General features: G+C 42.2%; 1 protein-coding gene across 1 annotated transcript in view; it reads right to left on the reverse strand.

Moving 5' to 3' along the window:
* Window positions 1-13,889, reverse strand: part of LOC123498405 (dihydropyrimidine dehydrogenase [NADP(+)]-like) — a 48,367-nt gene extending 34,478 nt beyond the window's left edge. The window contains exons 1-5 of the mRNA XM_045245512.1: window positions 13,703-13,889; window positions 6,652-6,762; window positions 5,055-5,233; window positions 139-275; window positions 1-8 (exon numbers count right to left, since the gene is read on the reverse strand). The exon at window positions 1-8 is cut by the window's left edge and continues 94 nt beyond it. Coding sequence (XP_045101447.1) covers window positions 1-8; window positions 139-275; window positions 5,055-5,233; window positions 6,652-6,762; window positions 13,703-13,753 — 486 coding nt within the window. The 5' untranslated portion in view covers window positions 13,754-13,889. The remainder of the gene's footprint in view (window positions 9-138; window positions 276-5,054; window positions 5,234-6,651; window positions 6,763-13,702) is intronic.
* Between the last annotated feature and the right edge of the window lie 9,340 nt (window positions 13,890-23,229).

Raw genomic sequence — 23,229 nt, forward strand, 5'->3', positions numbered from 1 at the left:
CGGGAAACAAAACGAACAAAACGAAATAAATCATAATAATGAAATAAAAGAAAAAGATTAAAAATATTTCCTACAACATGCAACTTGCGAAAAAAATACGCTATCTATAGCATTATCCAAGACTTCCCGCCGGCTTACATCTAAACACACTGCCACCGCCAGCCCCACCACCACCACCAAGGAAGCTCACACCTTGGCCACCACACGTGTGGCTGCTTAGCCGTGAAGAGTGAGCTGCTGTCTGGTGTGAGGCCAGATCAAGCTGACTCCCTGCGCTGAACCAAAATGAGATGATTTGCAATGTTGTACACAGCGAAAATGTTCTTAAGAGTCACAATGTTTCAAATACCGTAATTTGTTTAGAGACTTACTAAACAGAGGATGCGAAACTGTTAGGGACAATGGGGCCATAGCTAGAATTAGGGTGTGCCAAGTGTTACACACACACACACACACACACACACACACACACACACACACACACACACAATGTATATATGATCAATACAACATAGAATACGAAGGAAACAGATAAACATTAATAACATCGGATAATATGAATAGAAAATAGTTTTACACACAGAAGGATTTCTATGAACAAAATTAAGGAATTCATATTGATTATTGTGTAATCTGATAAGAAAAAAATAATACTACTGTACTAAACATTACTTTTAGAAACACGAAATAAACAAAGCAGCACGTTCAACAATGTCTTTCTCCACAAATTTCTTAAAATCAATGTACAATATATAGAGATGAAAATACATACATATTCAATAAATAAAAAGAGGATCACACAATGCTGTATCCTGTTACCAGATACAGTTGCATTTTGTAAGCTTAGGAAGATTAAGATGAATACAGATTTAAAGAATTTAATTCCTGAAAGACAAGTTCAAGATGGTTCAAAACTGAAATTCAAATAAAAAACTTACTTTAGCATTGCAATAATTATGACAACAGTAACAAAAATATCTTTAAACCAAACAATTGTATGTGATTTTTGGAAGAGAGAGAGAGAGAGAGAGAGAGAGAGAGAGAGAGAGAGAGAGAGAGAGAGAGAGAGAGAGAGAGAGAGAGAGAGAGAGAGAGAGAGAGAGAGAGAGAGAGAGAGAGAGAGAGAGAGAGAGAGAGAGAGAGAGAGAGAGAGAGAGAGAGAGAGAGAGAGAGAGAGAGAGAGAGAGAGAGAGATACTTGCCACCCCAGGACTGACGATTTACGTCAGGAGCGTCTTATAAAGCGGCTCCTTGCAGTGGAAAGGCACACAGCCACACCCTTCCCACCTGCAGCGCCTCAGCCCGCCCACCCCCTCACTTCATTTCAGTCCCTGCCACAACATCGCCCACTCCTTCTTCAGCCTGGTGTCTGGAATCACAGCCAGGGCCGGCAGTGGACCACTTCTCTTCACCAGTACCAGCAATCGGCCGCGGACCCTAACCACCACCTCGGACTAGCAGGCCTTGCTCACTACCATCCCTCGCCATGGTACACCCAGCTTGCCTCCGCCGCCAACTGAAGGTCGTCTCAAGCAAAGTCCGTGGTCTCCGGACTAACCTTGCAGACTTATACCACAACTGTGTACAACAACACAATGCAGACATTGTTGTGGTGACCGAGACATGGATAAACAGTGAGGTGGAGCCCACGTATGGCCGGATGCAGGGCTTCACCCACTGGGTGAGGAGGGACCGACAGGAGCGAACAGGAGGTGGAGTGGCTGTCTGCTTCAAGGAAGGAATGCAGGCCCAGCTACTCGACATAGACACGCCTCCACTGATGGAGATGATGTACTTCCGAGTAATGCTGGCAGACCGCTCAGCCCTCCTGCTGTGTGCCCTGTATCGCCCCCCCGCGACAAGGGCCTGACTCACTCCTGTACCTGACTGAGACCTTAGACAACCTGATGATGGCACACAGCTGCAGCCACGTGCTGATTGTGGGGGGATCTCAATCACCACCTGGAAAGAGACGCCTACGAGAATCTCCTGGAGGTGCAGGGTCTGACAGATCATGTCACCTTCCCCACACATGAACGAGGAGGGACATTAGACCCTGTCATCTCAGACTACCAGGAAGACAAGCTTCAGTGTCATCAGCTGGGGCTCGTGGGCAGCTCTGACCATCACGCTGTACTGACACAGCTGGAAGTGGGCGTGGCTCAGGACGAGGCCACCACCCGCACCATCTGGCTGTGGAACAAAGCAGACTGGGCTTCCCTGCGCCGCGACCTGACCCACACCCCATGGGCCACTCTGCTACAGGGAGGAGCAGAGAGTGAAGCACTTGCACTCACCTCTCACCTTCTCGCCCTCCAGAGACGCCACGTCCCACACAGGGAATACACCACCAGATCGACGGATCAGCCATGGTTTGGCTACCGTTGCCGTGTTGCTGCTGAGGCAAAGTATGCTGCCTGGCTCCGCTACAAGAGGAACCCGACTCGGCGCAACAAGGACCTGCACAGGGCTGCATGCAGGAGGATGGTGGTAACCAGCAAGTGGGCCTTAAAAAAGTGGGAGGAAAGCCTGCGCCGGAAACTGTGTGGCACTGGCGTAGGAAACAAAACTTGGTGGTCCTTGTTAAGGACAAACAGGAACTGGCCACCAAGAATCCATCCCTCCCTCAGCAAGCAGGACGGTACTGTCGCCACCAGCAGTAAGGAGAGGGCACAGTTGCTGGCTTCCTTGTTTGCTGGAAAAATGAAGGTGGGGAATCCACAGCAGCCACCGCCTCAGCTGGTCCAGCAATGTGAGAAGACTGTCACCATGGTGGAGGTGACGCATCAGCAGGTGAAGCGATTATTGCGGGGCTGGACACACAGAAAGCCACCGGCCCTGATGACATCAGCCCGCACCTGCTGAAGCGATGCTCCCAGGAACTGGCTGCCCCTCTCACCCAAGTCTTCACAACTTGTGTACGGGAAAACGTCTGGCCTTCAGTGTGGAAGGAGGCTCGAGTAGTTCCGTACACAAAAAGCTCCAGGACGGACCCAAAAAACTACAGACCCATATCCCTGTTGTCAGTGGTGGGTAAAGTGTTTGAGAGGGTCGTGGCAGAGGTGGTGTGTAGCCATCTCAAGGACAATGCCCTCCTCTCAGACCAACAGTTTGGGTTCAGACCTGGAAGGTCAACCTCCGACCTAATGATGCTTCTCACCAGGCATTGGCAGGACGCCCTCGACGACGGCAAGGACACTATAGTGGTTGCTTTGGACATAGCAGGAGCTTTTGATAAAGTATGGCACAACGGATTACTAGAAAAGCTTCGTGCTAAAGGCATCCAGGGTGGCTTGCTACGACTCTTGGGAAATTACCTGCAGGACAGAAGCCTCAAGGTGGTTGTCAACGGGCAAACATCTGAGTCCCTGCCTGTGGAGGCATCAGTGCCACAGGGTTCAATTCTTGGCCCACTCCTGTGGAATATCTACGTGGATGATCTTCTCCAGCTACTGCCAGGAGTCATGGCCTATGCTGATGACTGCACCCTCTCCTATACCTATCCACGCCAGGACAGTGGGCGGGCTGCTGAGGCCATCAATCAGCAGCTACGAGTGATAAAGGAGTGGGGTGCTCGCTGGCAAGTGACATTCGCGCCGGAGAAGACACAAGCAATGGTTGTCTCTCGGTCCCCAGCCGCCATGGCAGCAATGGCAGGAAAGTTGTCTTTTGGCGCTGCTGCTCTCCACTCCAAGATGACGTCAAGATACTTGGAGTGGAGGTGGATCGAGGGCTGAGGTTTGACAGGCATGTCAAAACCATTGCCAAGAAAGCCTCTCACAGGATCTCCGCTCTCAGAAGGATCGCCAGTTTCCTCGACAGGAAGGGAGACTGCTGCTGTACAAGGCACAGGTGCGGCCCCACCTTGAATACGCAGCTCTCTCCTGGATGTCCTGTGCCGCCACACACAGAAGGAGACTGGACAGCATCCAACGCCGCGCCATACGGCTAGTAGATGCTGCACTACCACCTCACCCAGAGCCTGAGCGTCCCTTGATTCACTGGAACACCGCAGAGACGTGGCGGCGATCGTAGTGTTCCATAAGGCACAGGTGCAAAGAGTGCCACATCTGGCAGGGCTGCGTCATCCTCTAAGAGTCACCGCACGGAGCACGAGAACGGTGCTCAATGGTGGTGACGCCGTAGAGGTGCCGCGATCCCACGGGTGTCAGCATCAACGCACCTTCGCAGGACGCGTCTCCAGGATGTGGAACTTGTTCACGGCCGCGGTGCCTCACGTCCAGGAGATGAACACTCACAGTGTCAAACTGATGGCACATAAGTGGAGACAGACACTGCCAACTCCTCTGACACTCTTTGTGACGTGACACTCAGTGTAGTGCAGTGCGTGAATAGTGCTAGTGAAGTGAAACGAATAGTGCTCCATTTACATGCTGACCATCTTGTATATTATCTATTTTTAAGTCTTGTAAATATTGTAGAGAAATAGATTGTAGTACCCTTAGAATAGGTAGCACACGACAGTGCGCCTTTGGGTACATGTTCCTTTGTATTAAGTTTGAGGAGCGGAGAACACTGTTTAAATAAAAAAAAAGTTTAAAAAGATATAGAGAGAGAGAGAGAGAGAGAGAAAGAGAGAGAACGAGTACGAAGAAACAGAGACGTGAGAGGAATGGCTAATGAATAGTGGGGTACGGTTGAAATTACACGGGTATAATTTCACTTATCAAACACACTAAACTTCAATCTTCATCAGTGTTCAGCAAAACTGGTACACAGTGATGCAGATTTCGCTGAGCAAGATATAACAATGTTAGGGCATAAAGGGCTGTTGGAAATCGTAGATAATGTGAGAAATAAGTTAAATTAGGATATAGTGCATTTGTTTTAATATGATTTAGTGTGGCTGAAGATTTTTGTCCATTCCATTTTTGGAGATTGTTGAAAGGAAAAAAGACTCGTTCAGCAAACAAACTGCTCAGCTGATGCGGTTCTCTGAGCAGAACCTAACAGTTTAATAACTCCTTAAGACAGGTACTGCACATACTCACCTGCCTTATAGCTTTTGTGTTGAAATGCATTCAAAGTGAGGGCGGGGTTACCTTGTTAGCGATGCAGGAGATGAACTGCTTGATGTCCAGCTGTGTGGGGCAGGACTTCTGACACGGTGCGTCTGCACACTTGAGGCAGCGGGCTGCTTCCTTCAGGGCGCCGCGCTCGCTCAGGGTTGTGTGCTTGATGTCGTCGAAGTTGTTCTCCAGGGAGCAGTGAGTCTTGGGGCGAAACTCAGAGTTGTAGACACGTGTCTCAAACACTATTGCACCGAACACACACACACACACACACACACACACACACACACACACACACAGAGAGAGAGAGAGAGAGAGAGAGAGAGAGAGAGAGAGAGAGAGAGAGAGAGAGAGAGAGAGAGAGAGAGAGAGAGAGAGAGAGAGAGAGAGCGCACCAGCTCAGGACAGACGAAATAAAGGCCACTCATCTATTTATCTATCAATTTATATATTTAGTTTGGAGTTTGATTAAGAACACAAAGCAGCTACTCAATACGTTATCCCCAGAAGACAACTATAGACAGGGATTGAAAAACGAATATATCGGTAGTTTAGTTGCGATGTTGATAATCCTCTTCTGACCCAGCAGAAGGCGCAGGAAGGAGGAAAAACCACACAGGTAAAATTACATTTCCCGGCAAAAGGAGTGAATAATGAAGATAAGATGGACAGGATAAGGGTGAGAATGAGTAGAAAGTTAGGTGCAGAGAGGCTACGGGAGGTTAGTATTAGGAATTAAAAACAAAACAAAAAACAACAACAACGCTATGGCAATGATGAGGTGAAAGGCTTTAGACTCAACCCTGACGGTAGGGTCGAAGTTGACATTCCCAGCATATGAGAGCAGTGTTCTGTACAAAGGTGGATAAAACCCCTGTTTAAAGCTAATTGATGAGAAAAAAGAATTAGCGGAGAGACACAGAAACGAAACTAAATTCCTAACTCCACGGAAACAGCCTTAGTAAGAAGTGAGATGTGAGATTTCCTATTGAGATTTTCAGTAAAGGATAATCAAAGTATATTCAATGTAGAAGAGGGGGATGTTAACAATGAAGAAAGGGAAATAGCTATCTGGAAGGTTGTGTCGATGGAACTGAATTTCCGAGGCAATTAACAACTTGCGGTTCATTCTACCCATCCAGGAAATAAAAGTTCTTACTTCTCTGCGTGGGCATTAGATTCTTATTTAGTGAGGCGTCTTTAAAATGAAGTTGAACAATGTAAGAAGGAATCGCCAGAGTAAGAGTGCATAGAGCAAGGGATTAGGCCGAGAAGGTTATTTTTGAATAATAGACAGAGTGGGTGATGGTAGTGTCCTGTAAAAAAATAAATTTTAAAGGGCAGAGGCCATCTATTACTGCACCAATAAAACAAACAGAGAAGAGCTACAGTAAAGATACACAGAGATAAATAGAAACTGCAAAAGATTAAGATTTGTATCAAACGATTTGGATATGTTGGAAACAAAAGGGAAGGTTAGTTTTGCGGACTCCTAAGACAGGATAACCAAGATCCAGTCCAGAAAGTAAGGACGTCAAACAATATTACTTTATGAAATCTACGCTACAACTCACCAAAATACGCTTTGTTCCAAAATATAGTTCCCGGCTAATACTCACCGCGCAATTCTTGGGTTTGTTCCTCTTCCAGTGCATCTTGTTTGTTTTGGTGACAGACGAGGGCTGCAGCGTGGCATGGCGGGGAATGCGAGGGTTGAGCGCCAGCACATTCTGAAAACACAAGACGAACACGTATATAGACGCGGATCTACTTAATCTATTTCCATTAATACAAGGGTAAGGCATTTAAAAGTTAAAAAACAAACCACTTTCGCTGTAATTCCCCTCTTTTGCAGTTCTACGGCAGTTTTATCCCTCCATGTCACTCTTTCCTCCCACGGTCTCGTTGCATAAGTCTTTCTTCTTTCTCTCACCTCTATTCTGTCCATTTCTTTAATGCGATAATTAACAAGTATTGTCAATCATTCGTCCCTTTTCCTGGTAAACTCAGGAACTCTTTGCCTGCTCCTGTACTTCCATCTTCAAATGACTTGAACTCTTTCAAGAGGGAGGTTTCAAGACACGTATCCTCTGCATTCAGCTGACATTTTCAGTTTTGTATGGGCCGGGTCGGTCCCCTTCCTACATATGGAAAAGGCTTTCACTGCTCCTGGCGGAATGAAGAGAGGACCCAGTCATGGCTGCTCATAATTGAGTTGCAGAGAGAGAGAGGCCAGGAAAGCACCGATTGATTGATCCAAAACATTGCGCCATCGGGCTCCGGGGATGCCAAGTGTTGGGGAAAGAGCTCTTTATTTCACTGTTTATATACACACTCCAACACGAGGTAAGGATGGACAGGTAAATAGGAATAAAGGAAAGTACTGTTTGGAAAATGGTAAACTATTTTGACAGCATAAAAAATTGTTAATCTTCAAGTTAAAAAAATGCGTTATCATCATTTATGTTCACGTATCCCAGTTCAAAGTTTCCTCAATAGCACGTACAATCCTAAGTTGCTCCAATAAAGCTGAAGCATTTCTTGTACCACTCTTTACAGCCACACTCGTGTTTGTTGTAACACTTCTACTTAGGTCACTGCGGAATAGAAAGCAGGAAGAGCTTTATTTTTCTATTACAATGAAAAGGAGGAGGAGGAGGAGGAGGAGGAGGAGGAGGAGGAGGAGGAGGAGGAGGAGGAGGAAGAGGAAGAGGAAGAGGAAGAGGAAGAGGAAGAGGAAGAGGAGGAATACAAAGGAAGACAAACAGCAACAGACCCTTAGGTCTTTACTAGGCTGTTTGTGGAAACAAACGAGGAGGAGGAAGAGGTGGAGCAGTAGTAGTAGTAGTAGTAGTAGTAGTAGTAGTAGTAGTAGTAGTAGTAGTAGTAGTAGCAGCAGCAGCAGCAGCAGCAGCAGCAGCAGCAGCAGCAGCAGCAGCAGCAGTAGTAGTAGTAGTAGTAGTTGCAGTAGTAGTAGTAGTAACAATAATGATGATGATAATAATAATAATAATAATAATAATAATAATAATAATAATAATAATAATAAAAACAATAATGAGAACGACGGCAACAACAAAAATAACGATGAAATATCACTACACAACACCACCACCACCACCACCACCACATAGTGCGTGAAGCTGGACATTGAAGAGTTCAAGTGGCACGCATGTAACACTACCCGAGCCCAACATTCTATCAAGTAGCCCCAGCCAACCCTGTACTCTGTCTTCTCGTCACGGACCCCGACACAGCTCAGCCTCTCCTAGAATACCTATAACTGGCAACTCCACGCATCCTGACCTCATTCTTTCAGTTCTGATTCTGTCTGGTACAATAAGCTGTCACTCATAATTGTGTACCCACCCACCCACTCACCACCCACCCATCCATCCATCCACACACACACACACGCACACATAGTTCATTATTTATCCATGGAATCGTGAATACATTCCATGATACTTTACTTAATCCACATGTCATCACTACCATATATTTTCTATATTTAGAGCTGAATTCTATCGTCAGACTTTCGCTGCAAACACATCACATGAAGGTAGGCTTGCAAGTTGCTCCTCTCTCTGACTGTATTATTGCTATCATTGGAATCTTTTGTAATAATATTTTCTCTTTGACCTTGATCCTTGGGAGACCAATAAAAGTATTCCTGATGTATTCTGTAAATGTGCTTTCGGGATTCTTGCATGATTAAATTTTTTGTCTCATCAAATCTTTTTTTCTTTCCTATATCAATGAGTTCCTAAGAAAGGTGATGGCCACTGCAATTTTTTAAACTGTTCGGCTGTTACTTTCGTTTCCTGGTGTTTTAAATGTTTAGAATCATTCCTCAATAAGAAGATTCTTGTTAAGAATCTGTAAGTACTGTTCTTTCCTTAATGAAATCCTGTCCCTTCTTTTCTTTCCCTCATCTTCAAACACCACACAGAAGCCTTACCATTTCTTGTACGGAACACAGATTCCATAAATATACGAAATCATTTCATACAAGACTATTAACCCCTTCAGTACTAGGACGCATTTTTATCATGAGTTTTGAGTGCGATTAGACGATTTTATTGTCATTAGGAAAGGTCTATGGAGGTCAGAAGATTAATAGCTAAGTCTTCACTATTTCAATCACCATAAGAGTTCCTGAAGTTGCATAAAATCACCAAAATAGTAACCAGAATGATTATGAAAACGCGTCATGGTAGTGAAGAGATTAAATTGTGTAAAGTGAAAAGGTTTTTATCTTCATGATATCTCCTCCTTACACTGAATGCCTTGTCTGAATCAGCGCCAAAAGTCTTCCATGGTTACTGTTTCACCTTTCTAACTGCTTGCCTCATGCCTTCTCTCTCTCTCTCTCTCTCTCTCTCTCTCTCTCTCTCTCTCTCTCTCTCTCTCATTTCTTTAGTGCACACACACAAAATAAAGTAAAATAATTATATATATATATATATATATATATATATATATATATATATATATATATATATATATATATATATATATATATATAAATAGATAAATGAATAAATAAATAAGTATATAAAAATGAAATACATAAATAAATGTGAATAAATGAAAAGATTAAAATGATAAAAAAATATAGATAAATAAATAAATAAATAAAGTAACAATAAATAAATAAATAATTAAATAAATAAAAAAACAAAAACAAATAAAGACAGGCAAATAAATTGAAAAATAAATCAATTAAATAATAATGCAAAATAGAAAAAAAAAAAAAGCCTGACGACAAGCAAGGCCACGCATGACCGTGCACAAGTCCGTTTCCTTAACGGCAGACTGTACGCAGGTGTCACACGCAAAGTGTTTTTTGTAATGCTTTATTTACTACCATCGGTACGTTTCGATATGAAGTCTGCTGCTCGAAGCGGCACAGCCTCGACGTGAATGACCACGAATTTGACTAAAATAGTTTGTTTGTGTTTGATGACACAAGTGTTGTCATGTCCTTGGGAAGGGCTTGTCTTCACCAGTGCTCAGAACTGCTGGAGTCACTGCTTCTCCATAGCCTTCAAAATGACTGTTTACCTCAGTAAATGTCGAAGATATAATCCCATCCAACATAACTGCACTACTCATTGGTCATCTCTAAGACCTTTGAAAACGATTAGAGAAATCTGACAGTAGTAGTAGTAGTAGTAGTAGTAGTAGTAGTAGCAGTGGTGGTGGTGGTGGTGGTGGTGGTAGTGGTGGTGGTGGTACTAGTAGTGGTAACAGTTTTTTTTCTTTTTTTTTTTTTACGGTAAGGCCTATACCGCCTGTAGGCACACTAGAAGAGTGTATGGGAAACGTTGTTCAGCTTCCGCCCATTAGTGGCGCAGGCAATTTTCTTTACGGTGGTACCCATATTAGGGCCCATATCACCCCGAAGCTCATCTTGGGTGTAACCACCTAGAACCTGGGTATCATGGTGACATGTAGGTAACTTTAAACCACTCGACAAATGGCAAAGTGTTTTAAGGCTGTACGTGGTGGGATTCGAACCTACGCGTGGACGTAGTAGTAGTACGGTGGTAGTAGTAGTAATAGTAGTAGTAGTACGGTGGTGGTAGTAGTAGTAGTAGTAGTAGTAGTAGTAGTAGTAGTAGTAGTAGTGGTGGTGGTGGTGGTGGTGGTGGTGGTGGTAGTAGCAGCACAATAACCACCAATAAACAAACAATAGCTAAAGCAATAACAACAACAACAACAACAACAACAACAACAACAACAACAACATGAACAAGAACTATGACACTATCACAAAGAATGAGTTCATACTCATGTTTGTGTCGTGTGAGATTAACTTCAGTCACTTTCCACAATGCAGCTGCCTCGATGTCCAGAGAAAAGCATGCACTGCCCAAGCTCTAGACCAAAAAAGAGAATACGTTGAGAAAGGTTTGGTAACACAGCCAAACTTATGTAAGTACTATACAGATTAGATTATCTGATAAAGGTTAAGTGCACTCGGGGATGTGAAGCAGTGATCTAACCAGTTGTGTGTACATGGCTTTATAATGTTTTATTCTGGATTTTAGTTTTTGTGTGAAGATTTGAAAACTTTATTGCAGAAAGTCAGACAGATAGATTATGAATTATGTTGTTTGATTGTGCTCGATATTCTAATCATGGTATCATGTTAGGCACAAATTAGTTTTCGTATCCAATATGTTCTTTGCCGACCAGTATTCAAATGAACAATGAAAAAATCCTTCTATTATGGTGCTTTTTTTTCTTTTCCACGTTTCAAGGATAAAGAACATGGGGAGGTGGACAAAAAGGTTGGGTAGGGTGGGTGTGAAACAGGCCGCTCAACTGCCGTTCCTAAAAAAAAAAAAAAAAAAAAAAAAAAAATGGCAGGTTTACATTCATATATGTATCGATACTTTTCATACAAAATCAAAATAAAGAAGTCAGGCAGGTTTACTTTCATATATGTTGTCGTATACCATAAAAGGAAAAAGTATACTCTTCCTCTTTCCAAGGCTTTACTTAGCAATAAACCAAAGCTATATGTACACTCGCTCCAAAAAGTATCGGTGCATACTTTTGATTATACATTTTCAGCCAAGTGACGATAACTATTGGGAAAGGATAGTTGCTTCAGCCGTATGTTGGCAGGCCTGTGAGGCGCAGTTGACTCACTTCGTCCAAAACGCTCCAAAACACGAATTCATTATGTCGGAACAAAGCAACAAACCTAAATCAGAGTGACCGAGACGTAGTTATCGGCCATATGGCAATATGAACAAGTGGAGAGAGGCGAAAATAGGCGGAAATCACTACCAACATTTCCGAAATATAACAGCGCTCACGAATCGATTCGAAACTGTCGAACATAGTGTGCACCGATACTATTTGGAGCGAGTGTACAGGTGGAGCAGCTGGAGTTAACTGCATGTCTCCGGTGTTGGTCCAGCAATATGAGGAAAACTTCAACAAAGCTTCATAAAGCTTACACACATTATCGAGCAAATCCAGTGAAACAACAACTAAACCACTGAACCAAGCATATATACAGATAACCGAGTTTAACGAGTTGTAAAAACAACGTGTATTGATACTTCTCATACAAAATCAAAATAAAAGGACAAAGTCTGTATGAAATTGGGATGCGAGTGAGACTTGTGCAAAGAACCCAAGAGAGAGAGGAGGGGGGGGGGGAGAAAGAGGCACGTGGCTTACAAGCATTACGTGCAGGGATGTGTAATCAGACAGCTTAAGCAAGATCTCAAGATCCGTTATTGTTTAAAATATTCTGTAACACGTACTGCATAGGTGATGCAGAATGGTTGTGGAGAGAGAGAGAGAGAGAGAGAGAGAGAGAGAGAGAGAGAGAGAGAGAGAGAGAGAGAGAGAGAGAGTGGGGGAAGGATTAATAAAGTCCGTGATGAGGTTTGGGTGGGAGGGGATGAATACTGATATCTGGGAGAGAAAATCATTTATTCTAAGGAAGTGTTTCTTATATGTATTAATATGCCTCAGTGTTGAGAGAGAGAGAGAGAGAGAGAGAGAGAGAGAGAGAGAGAGAGAGAGAGAGAGAGAGAGAGTCTACGGCACGACACATCGCTGAGCAAAATAATCGTCTCGATCGTGCCTGTACAACTTAGTATTTCACGAGCGGCTGCGTCATTATTTCGCCATTACCTAAGTGTTCAGACGAGCTTCGCTGCCTCGTAAAAAAACACGGCAACCACAGCAATACTTTCTAGGCTCGGTGGAAAGTAAATTCCCATCAAAGCAGAGGAGGAGAGCGAACTGTCAAACAAAATAGCATCAGCGTGCACAAGACACTGCAACATCTCATCCACGCTGCTGTCTTTGTATTGTCTCCTCGCACAGACATGTCCTGCCTTACGTCTATAAGTAGCCTATAATACTGCAAGTCCAGATATACACGAATCTATATGCAAGTGTTCTTGTATACTGTTATCACAGAAAACCACTTCTGTGGCACGAATGAGTAACTCACACCCCTATAACATATGGTTAAAGTGGCAGAAACCTGGATCTGGTTTCCTTCCCATCCTCCATAATATTTCAGTTTCAGTTCCTTCACATCATTCTCTCACGTACATCAAATAATGTCCCAGTCATGAAAATAGAGATGGATGTCTAGAAGATGCCCTGATCGCCTTGGAATGGTAACGGGAAAGGATTAGTAAATGACATACCAGAACTGTTGCAGGAGGTTAGTTGTTAACTGTGTGTGTGTGTGTGTGTGTGTGTGTGTGTGTGTGTGTGTGTGTCAAAGGTAACTGGTATTACTGAGCGAGAAAAAAATCACGCTGAAGCGAGCTGCTAAAACAGTTTCAGGGAGTCTGTGACGTTGTATGGTGATATATCTATCTATCTCTCTCTCTCTCTCTCTCTCTCTCTCTCTCTCTCTCTCTCTCTCTCTCTCTCTCTCTCTCTCTCTCTCTCTCTCTCTCTCTCTCTCTCTCTCTCTCTCTCTCTCTATATATATATATATATATATATATATATATATATATATATATATATATATATATATATATATATATATATATATATATTCGCACTATTTCGAGTAGTCAAATATAAGCAGATACCTATACATTGGAACAGCGACAAACAGTCCCAGTTTGGAAATGTGTGTATCCTCATCTGGTAAATTCACTTGTCACTTGCCTCGATGTCCGGGGCGTCCTTCGTCAGTCCTCCGGGGTGGCCGGGAGCCATGGTGACGACTGCACGAGCGAGCGTCTGTAACACCTACAGTACAACAAACACGACCACCAAGTGAAAGAATGTCCGAATGGAGACGAAGACAGTGACACACCTGTAGGCCAGCGCGCAATGCCACTCTCTCCCTTCTCTCTTCTCAACAATCAAGGGCCTGATAGGAGAGTAAATAGTTGCCATACACCTCCATTCTCACCGCCTCGAGATGAACATACACACACACACACACACACACATACACATACACACACACACACACACACAAACACACACTTCCCTCAGTGGTTGAACTCTTTGTTGTTGTTCCTGCTGGCTTATGAAGAAAAGAAGACATGGCACGACATTCCAAAGGCATCCATTAGAGGCCAGAGGAGTGGCAACTGATGCGACCTTCCCATAAAACTACTACTCATGGCGAGCTTCATTGTGAGGAAGTCAAGCGATACTGCGCCGAAGGTCTCGGGGAACACAGATATACAGCGCGTAGTGTAAGCTTGTCATAGAACCAAGAAGGCCCGGATTCGAATTCCAGGGATGGCGAGGCACATGAGCGAACCTTTTAATATGTACCCCCTCTGTTCACCTAGCAGCAGTTAGGTATACACGGGATGTACACCGAAACTCGACGGGTTGTAGCCTCGCTGTCCTGGTGTGTGATGTGTGAGTAATCAGAGTCTTACCCAGAGATTGGTCAGTACTATCCCTAAGCTCTTTCCGTTGAGGAATGACTAGGTGGTTGACCAGCAGACGACCGTAGGAATGAATGACACACACACACACACACACACACACACACTTACTCGTAGAACACTTTGCTGGGTGAAACGGAAAGTGTTAGTATTTTTGACGAAAAGGATAAGCTATAGACTGAAGCAAGCCAAGCAAGTATGAAAAAACCATACCCCTTCAGGTGCCACTCCGCAACAAGTTGTTGGCGAGCCTTATCAGGGATACGATGGTAAAAATAAGGGATACTCGGTAAGAAAGTCGAGGTGCCAGTTGCAGAGTGGTGGGTGTGCACGGCAATGTTGACACAATAACTCCAGCAAAATACGGTCGATTTTAGTCCCCTTTCAGCTGGCAAGGAGCAAGGAATCGATCGTTGCGGTTTAAATAAAAGGAACATGAAGCGACATAAGACCTGGGGAGAAATGCCATGACCTTTATCTTCAAAAGGTGCTGTTTGGCTGGCTGGCTGACACCAACACCTGAATACGGGTAATTCTAGTCTTCAATGTACGGAAAGAAAACTCGTAAATGTATATAGTGTAAGGACCTGCAACCTTGTGTAAGATTCCAATGTTCTTAAAATTCACACACACACGCACACATTACAACACACACACACACACACACACACACACACACACACACACACACACATGATTTTGTAATAAAAATAAGTAAGAGAGTTAAGGGGGGCGCACAGACCATGGGAAAAGACGGGATATGGACAAAGTGGATGACAGGTGAAGAGGATGAAGCCTATATAGTTTTGAAGAGTTGAACTAGTTACATATTATAAACAACAACCTTCACCAAGCAAGGGGTGGCACACGCCGCTACTGAGTATACAGAAGAGTATACTACAGTGAATGATTTACTGCGGGCGACTGACGGTACATGTATACTGTAAGGAAGGTGAGGAAGATTTAAAGAAAAAGAAACAAACAAACTAACAAATTAACTTAAACAAACGTAAAATACATGAAGTGAAAACACAAAGATGAACAATGAAAAGTAAATAGCAATAACGTGACTTACATTACATAAGAAGACAAGGCAGTAACAAAGCAGTAATCAGAAGAAAAAAAGAAAAAGAAAAAAGGAGAAAAATAAGAAGGACAACAAGGAGAAGAAGAGGAAAAACAAGAACAACAAGAAATAGAAAAAGAAAAGAAAAGAAGAAGAAAAGAACAACAACAACAACAACAACAACAACAACAACAACAACAACAGCAAAAGGAGGAGGAGGAGGAGGAGGAGGAGGAGGAGGAGGAGGAGGAGGAGGACGAGGAGGAGGACGAGGACGAGGACGAGGACGAGGAGGAGGAGGAGGAGGACGAGGACGAGGACGAGGAGGAGAAAAAAATGTCTTCAGTTCTTTTATCAGATGCGGCTTCTGAGAACAAAGCCGTATCTTGACACCAAATCCTGTTTTTACTCAACACACTCTCCAATCAAATCAAGGCCACAGACTGTCTCGGGAGTCGGGACGCTGCAGGCGAGGCGAGGCGAGGCAACGCGATGCAGGATGGTAGTGCGAAGTGCCGCGGCTCGGGATAGCGGCGTCACTCAGGATATGATCGAAATTTCAGAATAGGTGGGTAATAAGGTGAACACTTGAAAGACAGTTAAAAGAAATGCAACTAAGGTTTCAGAGGCTATTTTACACCCAAAAATTATTAATGGAAGAGACAACACATTACTAGTGGAGAAGGAGGAGGAAGAGGAGGAGGAGGAGGAGGAGGAGGAGGAGGAGGAGGAGACGGGCATGCATTCATGCGCGGGCAGGTGCGTGCGCGCGCACGCACGCACGAACGCATGCACGCACACATACACACACACACACACACCTGAATTTGGACTGTCCCTAATTCCGTACAACACTATTTAAGTAAAGCACTTTTTACTTTGGTCCTCAATTAAGGAATTTTCTCCCTGTCACCATTAGAACTTGTAAATATTGGTAATTTTTTTTTTTTAGTTCAAAAGGAGAACTAAAGAATGTTTCACTACATTAAGAAATACATAACCACAACCTACATTTATTGTAAATACTTAATGCATGTAAGATTTTTATATGTGGATGTAGGTATGAGTGGTCATATATATGTATGTAACTGCATATTTTGTACACTGATCTACTATTTTTTTTCCATATTACTCTTATTGTCAATTAACACAATGAGTGTGTATGATTTTTGTATGTGGGTGTAGGGATGAATGGTTGTTTATATGTATGTAACTGTACGTCTTGTACATTGAGCTACTAAGATTTCTATTTATTTTTTCTTTTCATTGTCATATTGATCTCAGTGCTATGCAGCATTTCTCAGATTTAGGACAACTTGCCTATCAGGGAGCGTCGGCTCGACAGGCCGTGCCAATGTATAACATTACATACAATTTGTAATGAATTTGTAATACCAGTTTGACAATAAACCTTACTTACTTACTTACTTACTTACACACACACACACACACACACACACACACACACACACACACACACACACACACACACACACACACACACACACACACACCATTGAGTGATAAAGTCGTAGAGGAGGTAGAATACGGAGAGACTAATTAATTGATTGACTGAATTCGAAATAATTTACGACGGAACAATGAGGTCGTATACAAACATTGAATAATTAAATGGTCAAGGAGCAGGCAAATGTGAAGGGAATACCAGGCCGTGGGAGTGTCTGTACAACAGTGGGGACAGAGAGAACGTGCTGTATGTACTCGCATTCAAGGCCACAGTAGAATCACTCATCTTGACACCTGGCCACCTTTGGACCCGCTGATACAAGACGGGAGGTAAAGGATAAATCTCTCACAGTTAATGCGTGGTGGCTAAAAATCATTTTGTAGCACCCGCATATCTATGAAGTGGTAGTATCTGTGTGCTGGTTCAAAACAGATTAGGCAACGCTAAATGGCGGCGAGGAGGAGCGTAGCGGAACAATATTAATTCAAAGATATCTCGTTGGTTATCTTCGTTCGCTTTGGTTCACCTCGCAATTGTAACCCATATTTTGAAACACTGCTCTCTCATCACGACTATTTTCCAAGGTCACAGAGATGATTAACCGGGTTCTAAAGAGTGATATATATATATATATATATATATATATATATATATATATATATATATATATATATATATATATATATATATATATATATATATATATATATATATATATATATATATATATATATATATATATATATATATATATATATATATATATATATATATATATTTTTTTTTTTTTTTTTTTTTTTACATTACAAGGGCACTGGCCAAGGGAAAACAAAGTGTTGGAAAAAAAAAATCCCGCTGGTTGCCAGGCCCTGTTAAGAGGAAAGTAGGAGAAAGAAAAACAAAAAATCTAAAAGGAGGGTCCAGTTAACGTAAGAGGTGTCTTGACACTCCTCTTTTGAAAGAGTTTAAGTCATAGGCAGGTGGAAATACAGACACAGGTAGAGAGTTCCAGAGTTTACCAGTGTAGGGAATGAAGGAGTGAAGATACTGGTTAACTCTTGCATTAGGAAGATGGACAGAATAGGGATGAGAAGAAGTAGAGAGTCTTGTGCAGCGAGGCCGCAGGAGGGGAAGGCATGCAGTTAGCAAGTTCAGAAGAGCAGACAGCATGAAAACAGCGGTAGAAGACAGATAAAGATGCAACATTGCGGCGGTGACTTAAAGAATCAAGACAGTCAGTTAGAGGAGAAGAGTTGATAAGACGAAAAGCTTTAGATTCCACCTTGTTTAGTAAAGCTGTGTGTGGATCCCCAGACATGAGAGCCATACTCCATACACGGGCGGATAAGGCCCTGTACAGAGCAAGCAGCTGGGAGGAGAGAAAAATGGACGAAGACGCCACAGGACACCTAACTTCTTGGAAGCTGATTTAGCAAGAGTAGAGATGTGAAATTTCCAGTTTAGATTTTTAGTGAAGGATAGACCGAGTGTGTTTAATGTAGAGGAGAGGGAAGTTGAGTGTTATTGAAGAAGAGAGGATAGTTGTCTGGAAGGTTATGTCGAGTAGATAGTTGTAGAAATTGAGTTTTGAGGCATTGAACAAAACCAGGTTTTCTCTGCCCCAATCAGAAACAAGTGAAAGATCAGAAGTTAGGCGTCCTATAGCATCTCGCCTTGAGTCATTTAATTGTTGTTGGGTTGGGCGTCTGTTGAACGCTGTTGAATAATGCAAGGTGGTATCATCAGCATAGGAGTGGATAGGGCATTGAGTCAGATTTAGGAGATCATTGATGAATAATAGAAAGAGAGTGGGTGATAGGACAGAACCCTGTGGAACACCACTGTTGATAGTTTTAGGGAAGAACAGTGACCGTCTACTACAGCAGCAATAGAACGATCGGAAAGGAAACTGGAGATGAAGGTACAGAGAAGGATAGAATCCGTAGGAGGGTAGTTTAGAAATTAAAGATTTGTGCCAGACTCTATCGAAGGCTTTCGATATGTCAAGGCCGACAGCAAAGGTTTCACCGAAGTCCCTAAAGAGGATGACCAAGATTCAGTTAGGAAAGTAAGAAGATCACCAGTAGATCTGCCTTTACGGAAACCATACTGGCAATCAGAGAGAAGGTTGTGAGCTGATAGATGCCTCATTATCTTCCTATTAAGGATAGACTCAAAGGCTTTAGAAAGGCAGGAAATCAAAGCTATAGGGCGGTAGTTAGAAGGATTGGAGTGGTCACCTTTTTTAGGGACAGGTTGAATGTGAGCAAACTTCCAGCAAGAAGGATAAATAGAAGTAGAGAGACACAGATGAAAGAGTTTGACCAGGCAGTGAGCGAGTTCGGAAGCACAGTTTTGAGAACAACAGGAGGGACTCCATCCGGACCGTAAGCCTTCCGAGAATCAAGGCCAGAGAGGGCCAGGAAAACGTCTTTATAAAGAATTTTAATTTTAGGGATGAAGTAGTCAGAGGGTGGAGGAGTAGGAGGAATATGCCCAGAATCATCCAAAGTTGAGTTGGTAGCAAAGGTTTGAGCGAAGAGTTCAGCTTTAGAAAAAGAAGAGACAGCTGTAGAGCCATCTGGATGAAGTAAAGGAGGGAAAGACGAAGAAGTAAAGTTGTTAGAGATATTATTGGCTAGATGCCAGAAATCTCGAGAGGAGTTAGAATTGGAAAGACTTTGACATTTTCTATTGATGAAAGAGTTTTTAGTAAGTTGGAGAATAGATTTGGCATGATTACGGGCAGAAATATATAGGGCATGAGTTTCAGCAGTTGGATGGCTACGGAACCGTTTGTGAGCCGCCTCTCTATCATTGACAGCACGAGAACAAGCAGAGTTAAACCAAGGCTTTTTAGCTTTAGGGTTAGAGAAAGTATGAGGAATGTATAGCTCCATGCCAGAGATAATCACCTCTGTTATGCGCTCGGCACAAAGAGAAGGATCTCTGACATGAAAACAATAATCATCCCAAGGAAATCAGAATAGTACTGCCTTAGTTCCTCCCACTTAGCAGAGTTAAAATGCCAGAAGCACCTCCGCTTAGGCGGGTCCTGAGGCTGCACTGGAGTGATAGAACAGGTAACGGAAATTAGATTGTGGTCGGAGGAGCCCAACGGAGAGGAAAGTTTAACAGAGTAAGCAGAAGGGTTGGAGGTTAGGAAAAGATCAAGAATGTTGGGCGTGTCTCCAAGGCGGTCAGGAATACGGGTAGGGAACTGCACTATATATATATATATATATATATATATATATATATATATATATATATATATATATATATATATATATATATATATATATATATATATATATATATATATATATATATATATATATATATATATATATATATATATATATATATATATATATATATATATATATATATATATATATATATATATATATATATATATATATATATATATATATATATATATATATATATATATATATATATATATATATAGTGAGTTATTGATGTATTGATGTTAATATTTCACCATAACCATATAAAAACGCTATTAAAACGACACGATACGAAGGTGTTGCACTAAATACACAGCGTACTTCTGCAAATCGAGGGATGATGTAAATTCGAAGTGATCATGTTAAGTGAAGCGCTACACGATGCTGCAACAATAGCTTATAATAACATCATAATTTTCAGAAAGTTCAGTACAAGGAATCGTGACCGCTTTCCTTTTAACCTCGGCCTCTCAAATCTCTCCAACACTTCTGCTACAAATACGTACGGCGCGAGAGGTGTTAATCTATCACTGTGGTTCCTACGCCTCGAATAATGGAAGGCAAATAAACAAAGAAAAGAAAGAAAGAAAAACATACTTTTTCCGATCATCCCATTACCGATCTGTACGTTCTTTGCTAGCTGGTATTTCAGATTTGCTTCAGAAAATAAAAAAAAGGAAAGTTTTACCGTGGTAAATCTAACTCGCCAACTGCCCTTACTCTATCGATAGTCCAAGCATGATCCTTATTTTAAAAATGCTCTGCTCTTTCGCCACAACTATTAAAAAAAACAAGAGATGTTCTGCCGGATTCTCAAGACAGTTTCTTCTTTCATAATATATAAAAATCTTAATCTGTCACTAGAATCGTATAAGAAAAAATGCTCTGCTCTCTCACCACGGTTATTTTCAATAGAAACAGATGTTTAGCCGGATTCTTAAGACACTTTCTCCTCCAAAATAATGTAAAAATCTTCTTAATCTGTCGATAGAACCGTAAAAAAAAAATTAAAACCCATGCAACTTTAACTTGAGCCTTTTGAAAATAGTTGGGTTGCTGAGGCGCTGAGTGCGGTATGAGTGTTTGTTCCCAGAGCCGGCTGAGTTGTCTGTATCTTCACCATCGACCCTGAGGTGATTTTTCTGCCCTCAAGATCACGGACGTCATATCGACACACAGGACCGTATTTAGAAACACTGCTGAGCTGCACCTTTGCGACTTTCAAAAGGCTCTAGTTAAAGTGACCTGGTGTTTTTTTGTTCTAGAGATAAATTACTAATATTTCTACATTACTAACACAAAAAAACTCTTGAGAATTCTGCTAACAGTCTCGTGGGCTTCGAAAATAATCATTGTGAGAGAGCGAAGCGAGGGCTCATCCTAGAAACTGCCGGACAACCTCGAGAGGCACCACTGGTTGAGAGATGACGAACACTCTCAAGATGCAGCAGTAAAATATAAGAATAAATAAATAAATAAACATATAGAAAAAAAAATAATGATAGTGATAACAATAATTATGATGATAACAATAATAATAATGATAACAATGACAATAATAATGCAATAGCATAAAGATAAGGACGACAAATTCATCATTTAGTTTTCCACTATCCCAGCAAGTGAAACAATCAGATTTTTCCCCTCAGTTAATCGCTGCGCTGCCGCAAAGAGGCAGTTGTGGAGGGAATGCCAACACCTGCATCGTTTGGAACCTTGCGTCTCTGGGACAGCTGATAATTGAATTTGTAATGTCGATCTCAAATTTCTCAACCATAATGAGAGCCAACCAATCTGCAAGGAAGCAGCGATGACGCGTCTCACTTCACCTCGCCTCGCTATCAGGCTCTGTGCTGCCGTCCACAGGCATTTTTACTTCCCTTAGCTGAAAAAAGAAGTTGATGTTCATGAGTGGGCTGGTGTTACTTGCCCTGGCACCTCTGCCTCCTCCGTTTTCTCCAAATCATTTAGCCACTTTCCATCTATACATCGTTTGTATGGAGGTGTTCCACTCACACTGTTTTATTAGAAAGGATGGAATCAAAAGTTTTTCGTCGTGTCAACTTCTCTCCTCTGACTGACTGTCTTTAGCCTCTATTTCGCCCTCGCAATGTTGGATCTCTTGCTATATTCCTTCCTACCGCGGTCTCGCCGCATAAGACTTTCTTCTTTCTCTTCTTTAGCGCAAGAGTTAACCAGAAATCTCAATGATTTATTCCTTTCTCTGGTAAACTTTGAACTCTCTGCTATTTCCATCTTCCTATGACCTGAACTCATTTAGAAGGAGATTTCAAGACATTTATCCCATTCTTTTGGTTAACTCTCTCGGATCTGCTTGGGAACTGACATGTAAGTGGGCTTTTAATCGTTTTTGTTGCCCTTTCCCTTCTTATACACATATAAAAATCTTTATCAGGATTTTCATTAGACCTCTTTCATCAAGAACATTCCACCTACATCTTGATCAGCATCTAATCATTTACGATTATTTATGATTATATCTTCAATTCCCTGGACAATCTCTATCGCAAAATTGTAACAACTTGGGAATGATTGAATTGAAGCATTGAATCAATGAAAATCTAACCACCTTCCCTCTCCCTGCATTTTTAAGTTGAACATTAATCTTTTGTTTCTTTTGATGAAAAGCGAATAAATTTGAACTGAAAATACCCTGCTGTCAGAATTCAGACACACACACACACACACACACACACACACACACACACACACACACACACATGTCGTGTACATAAATAATAAATATGATGACCTTTCTCTTAATACCACCACCTGGGAGTAAACATTGTTAGCAGTCTTGTGCAGGTGTTCGTAGGATTGATGTATTTATATTAGTTGAGCGATCAATGGAGCAACAGCAGCAGCAGCAGCAGCAGCAGCAGTGAGGGAGGGATGAGGCCTTAGTGCGTAGTGTTTCCGAAGGCTGACCACACCTGCTTCTAAAGTTCCTGGAATTCCACTCGATTCAGACAGCA

The sequence above is a fragment of the Portunus trituberculatus genome, chromosome 48 (genome assembly GCF_017591435.1).
Source record: "Portunus trituberculatus isolate SZX2019 chromosome 48, ASM1759143v1, whole genome shotgun sequence".
Classification (NCBI taxonomy): Eukaryota; Metazoa; Arthropoda; class Malacostraca; order Decapoda; family Portunidae; genus Portunus; species Portunus trituberculatus.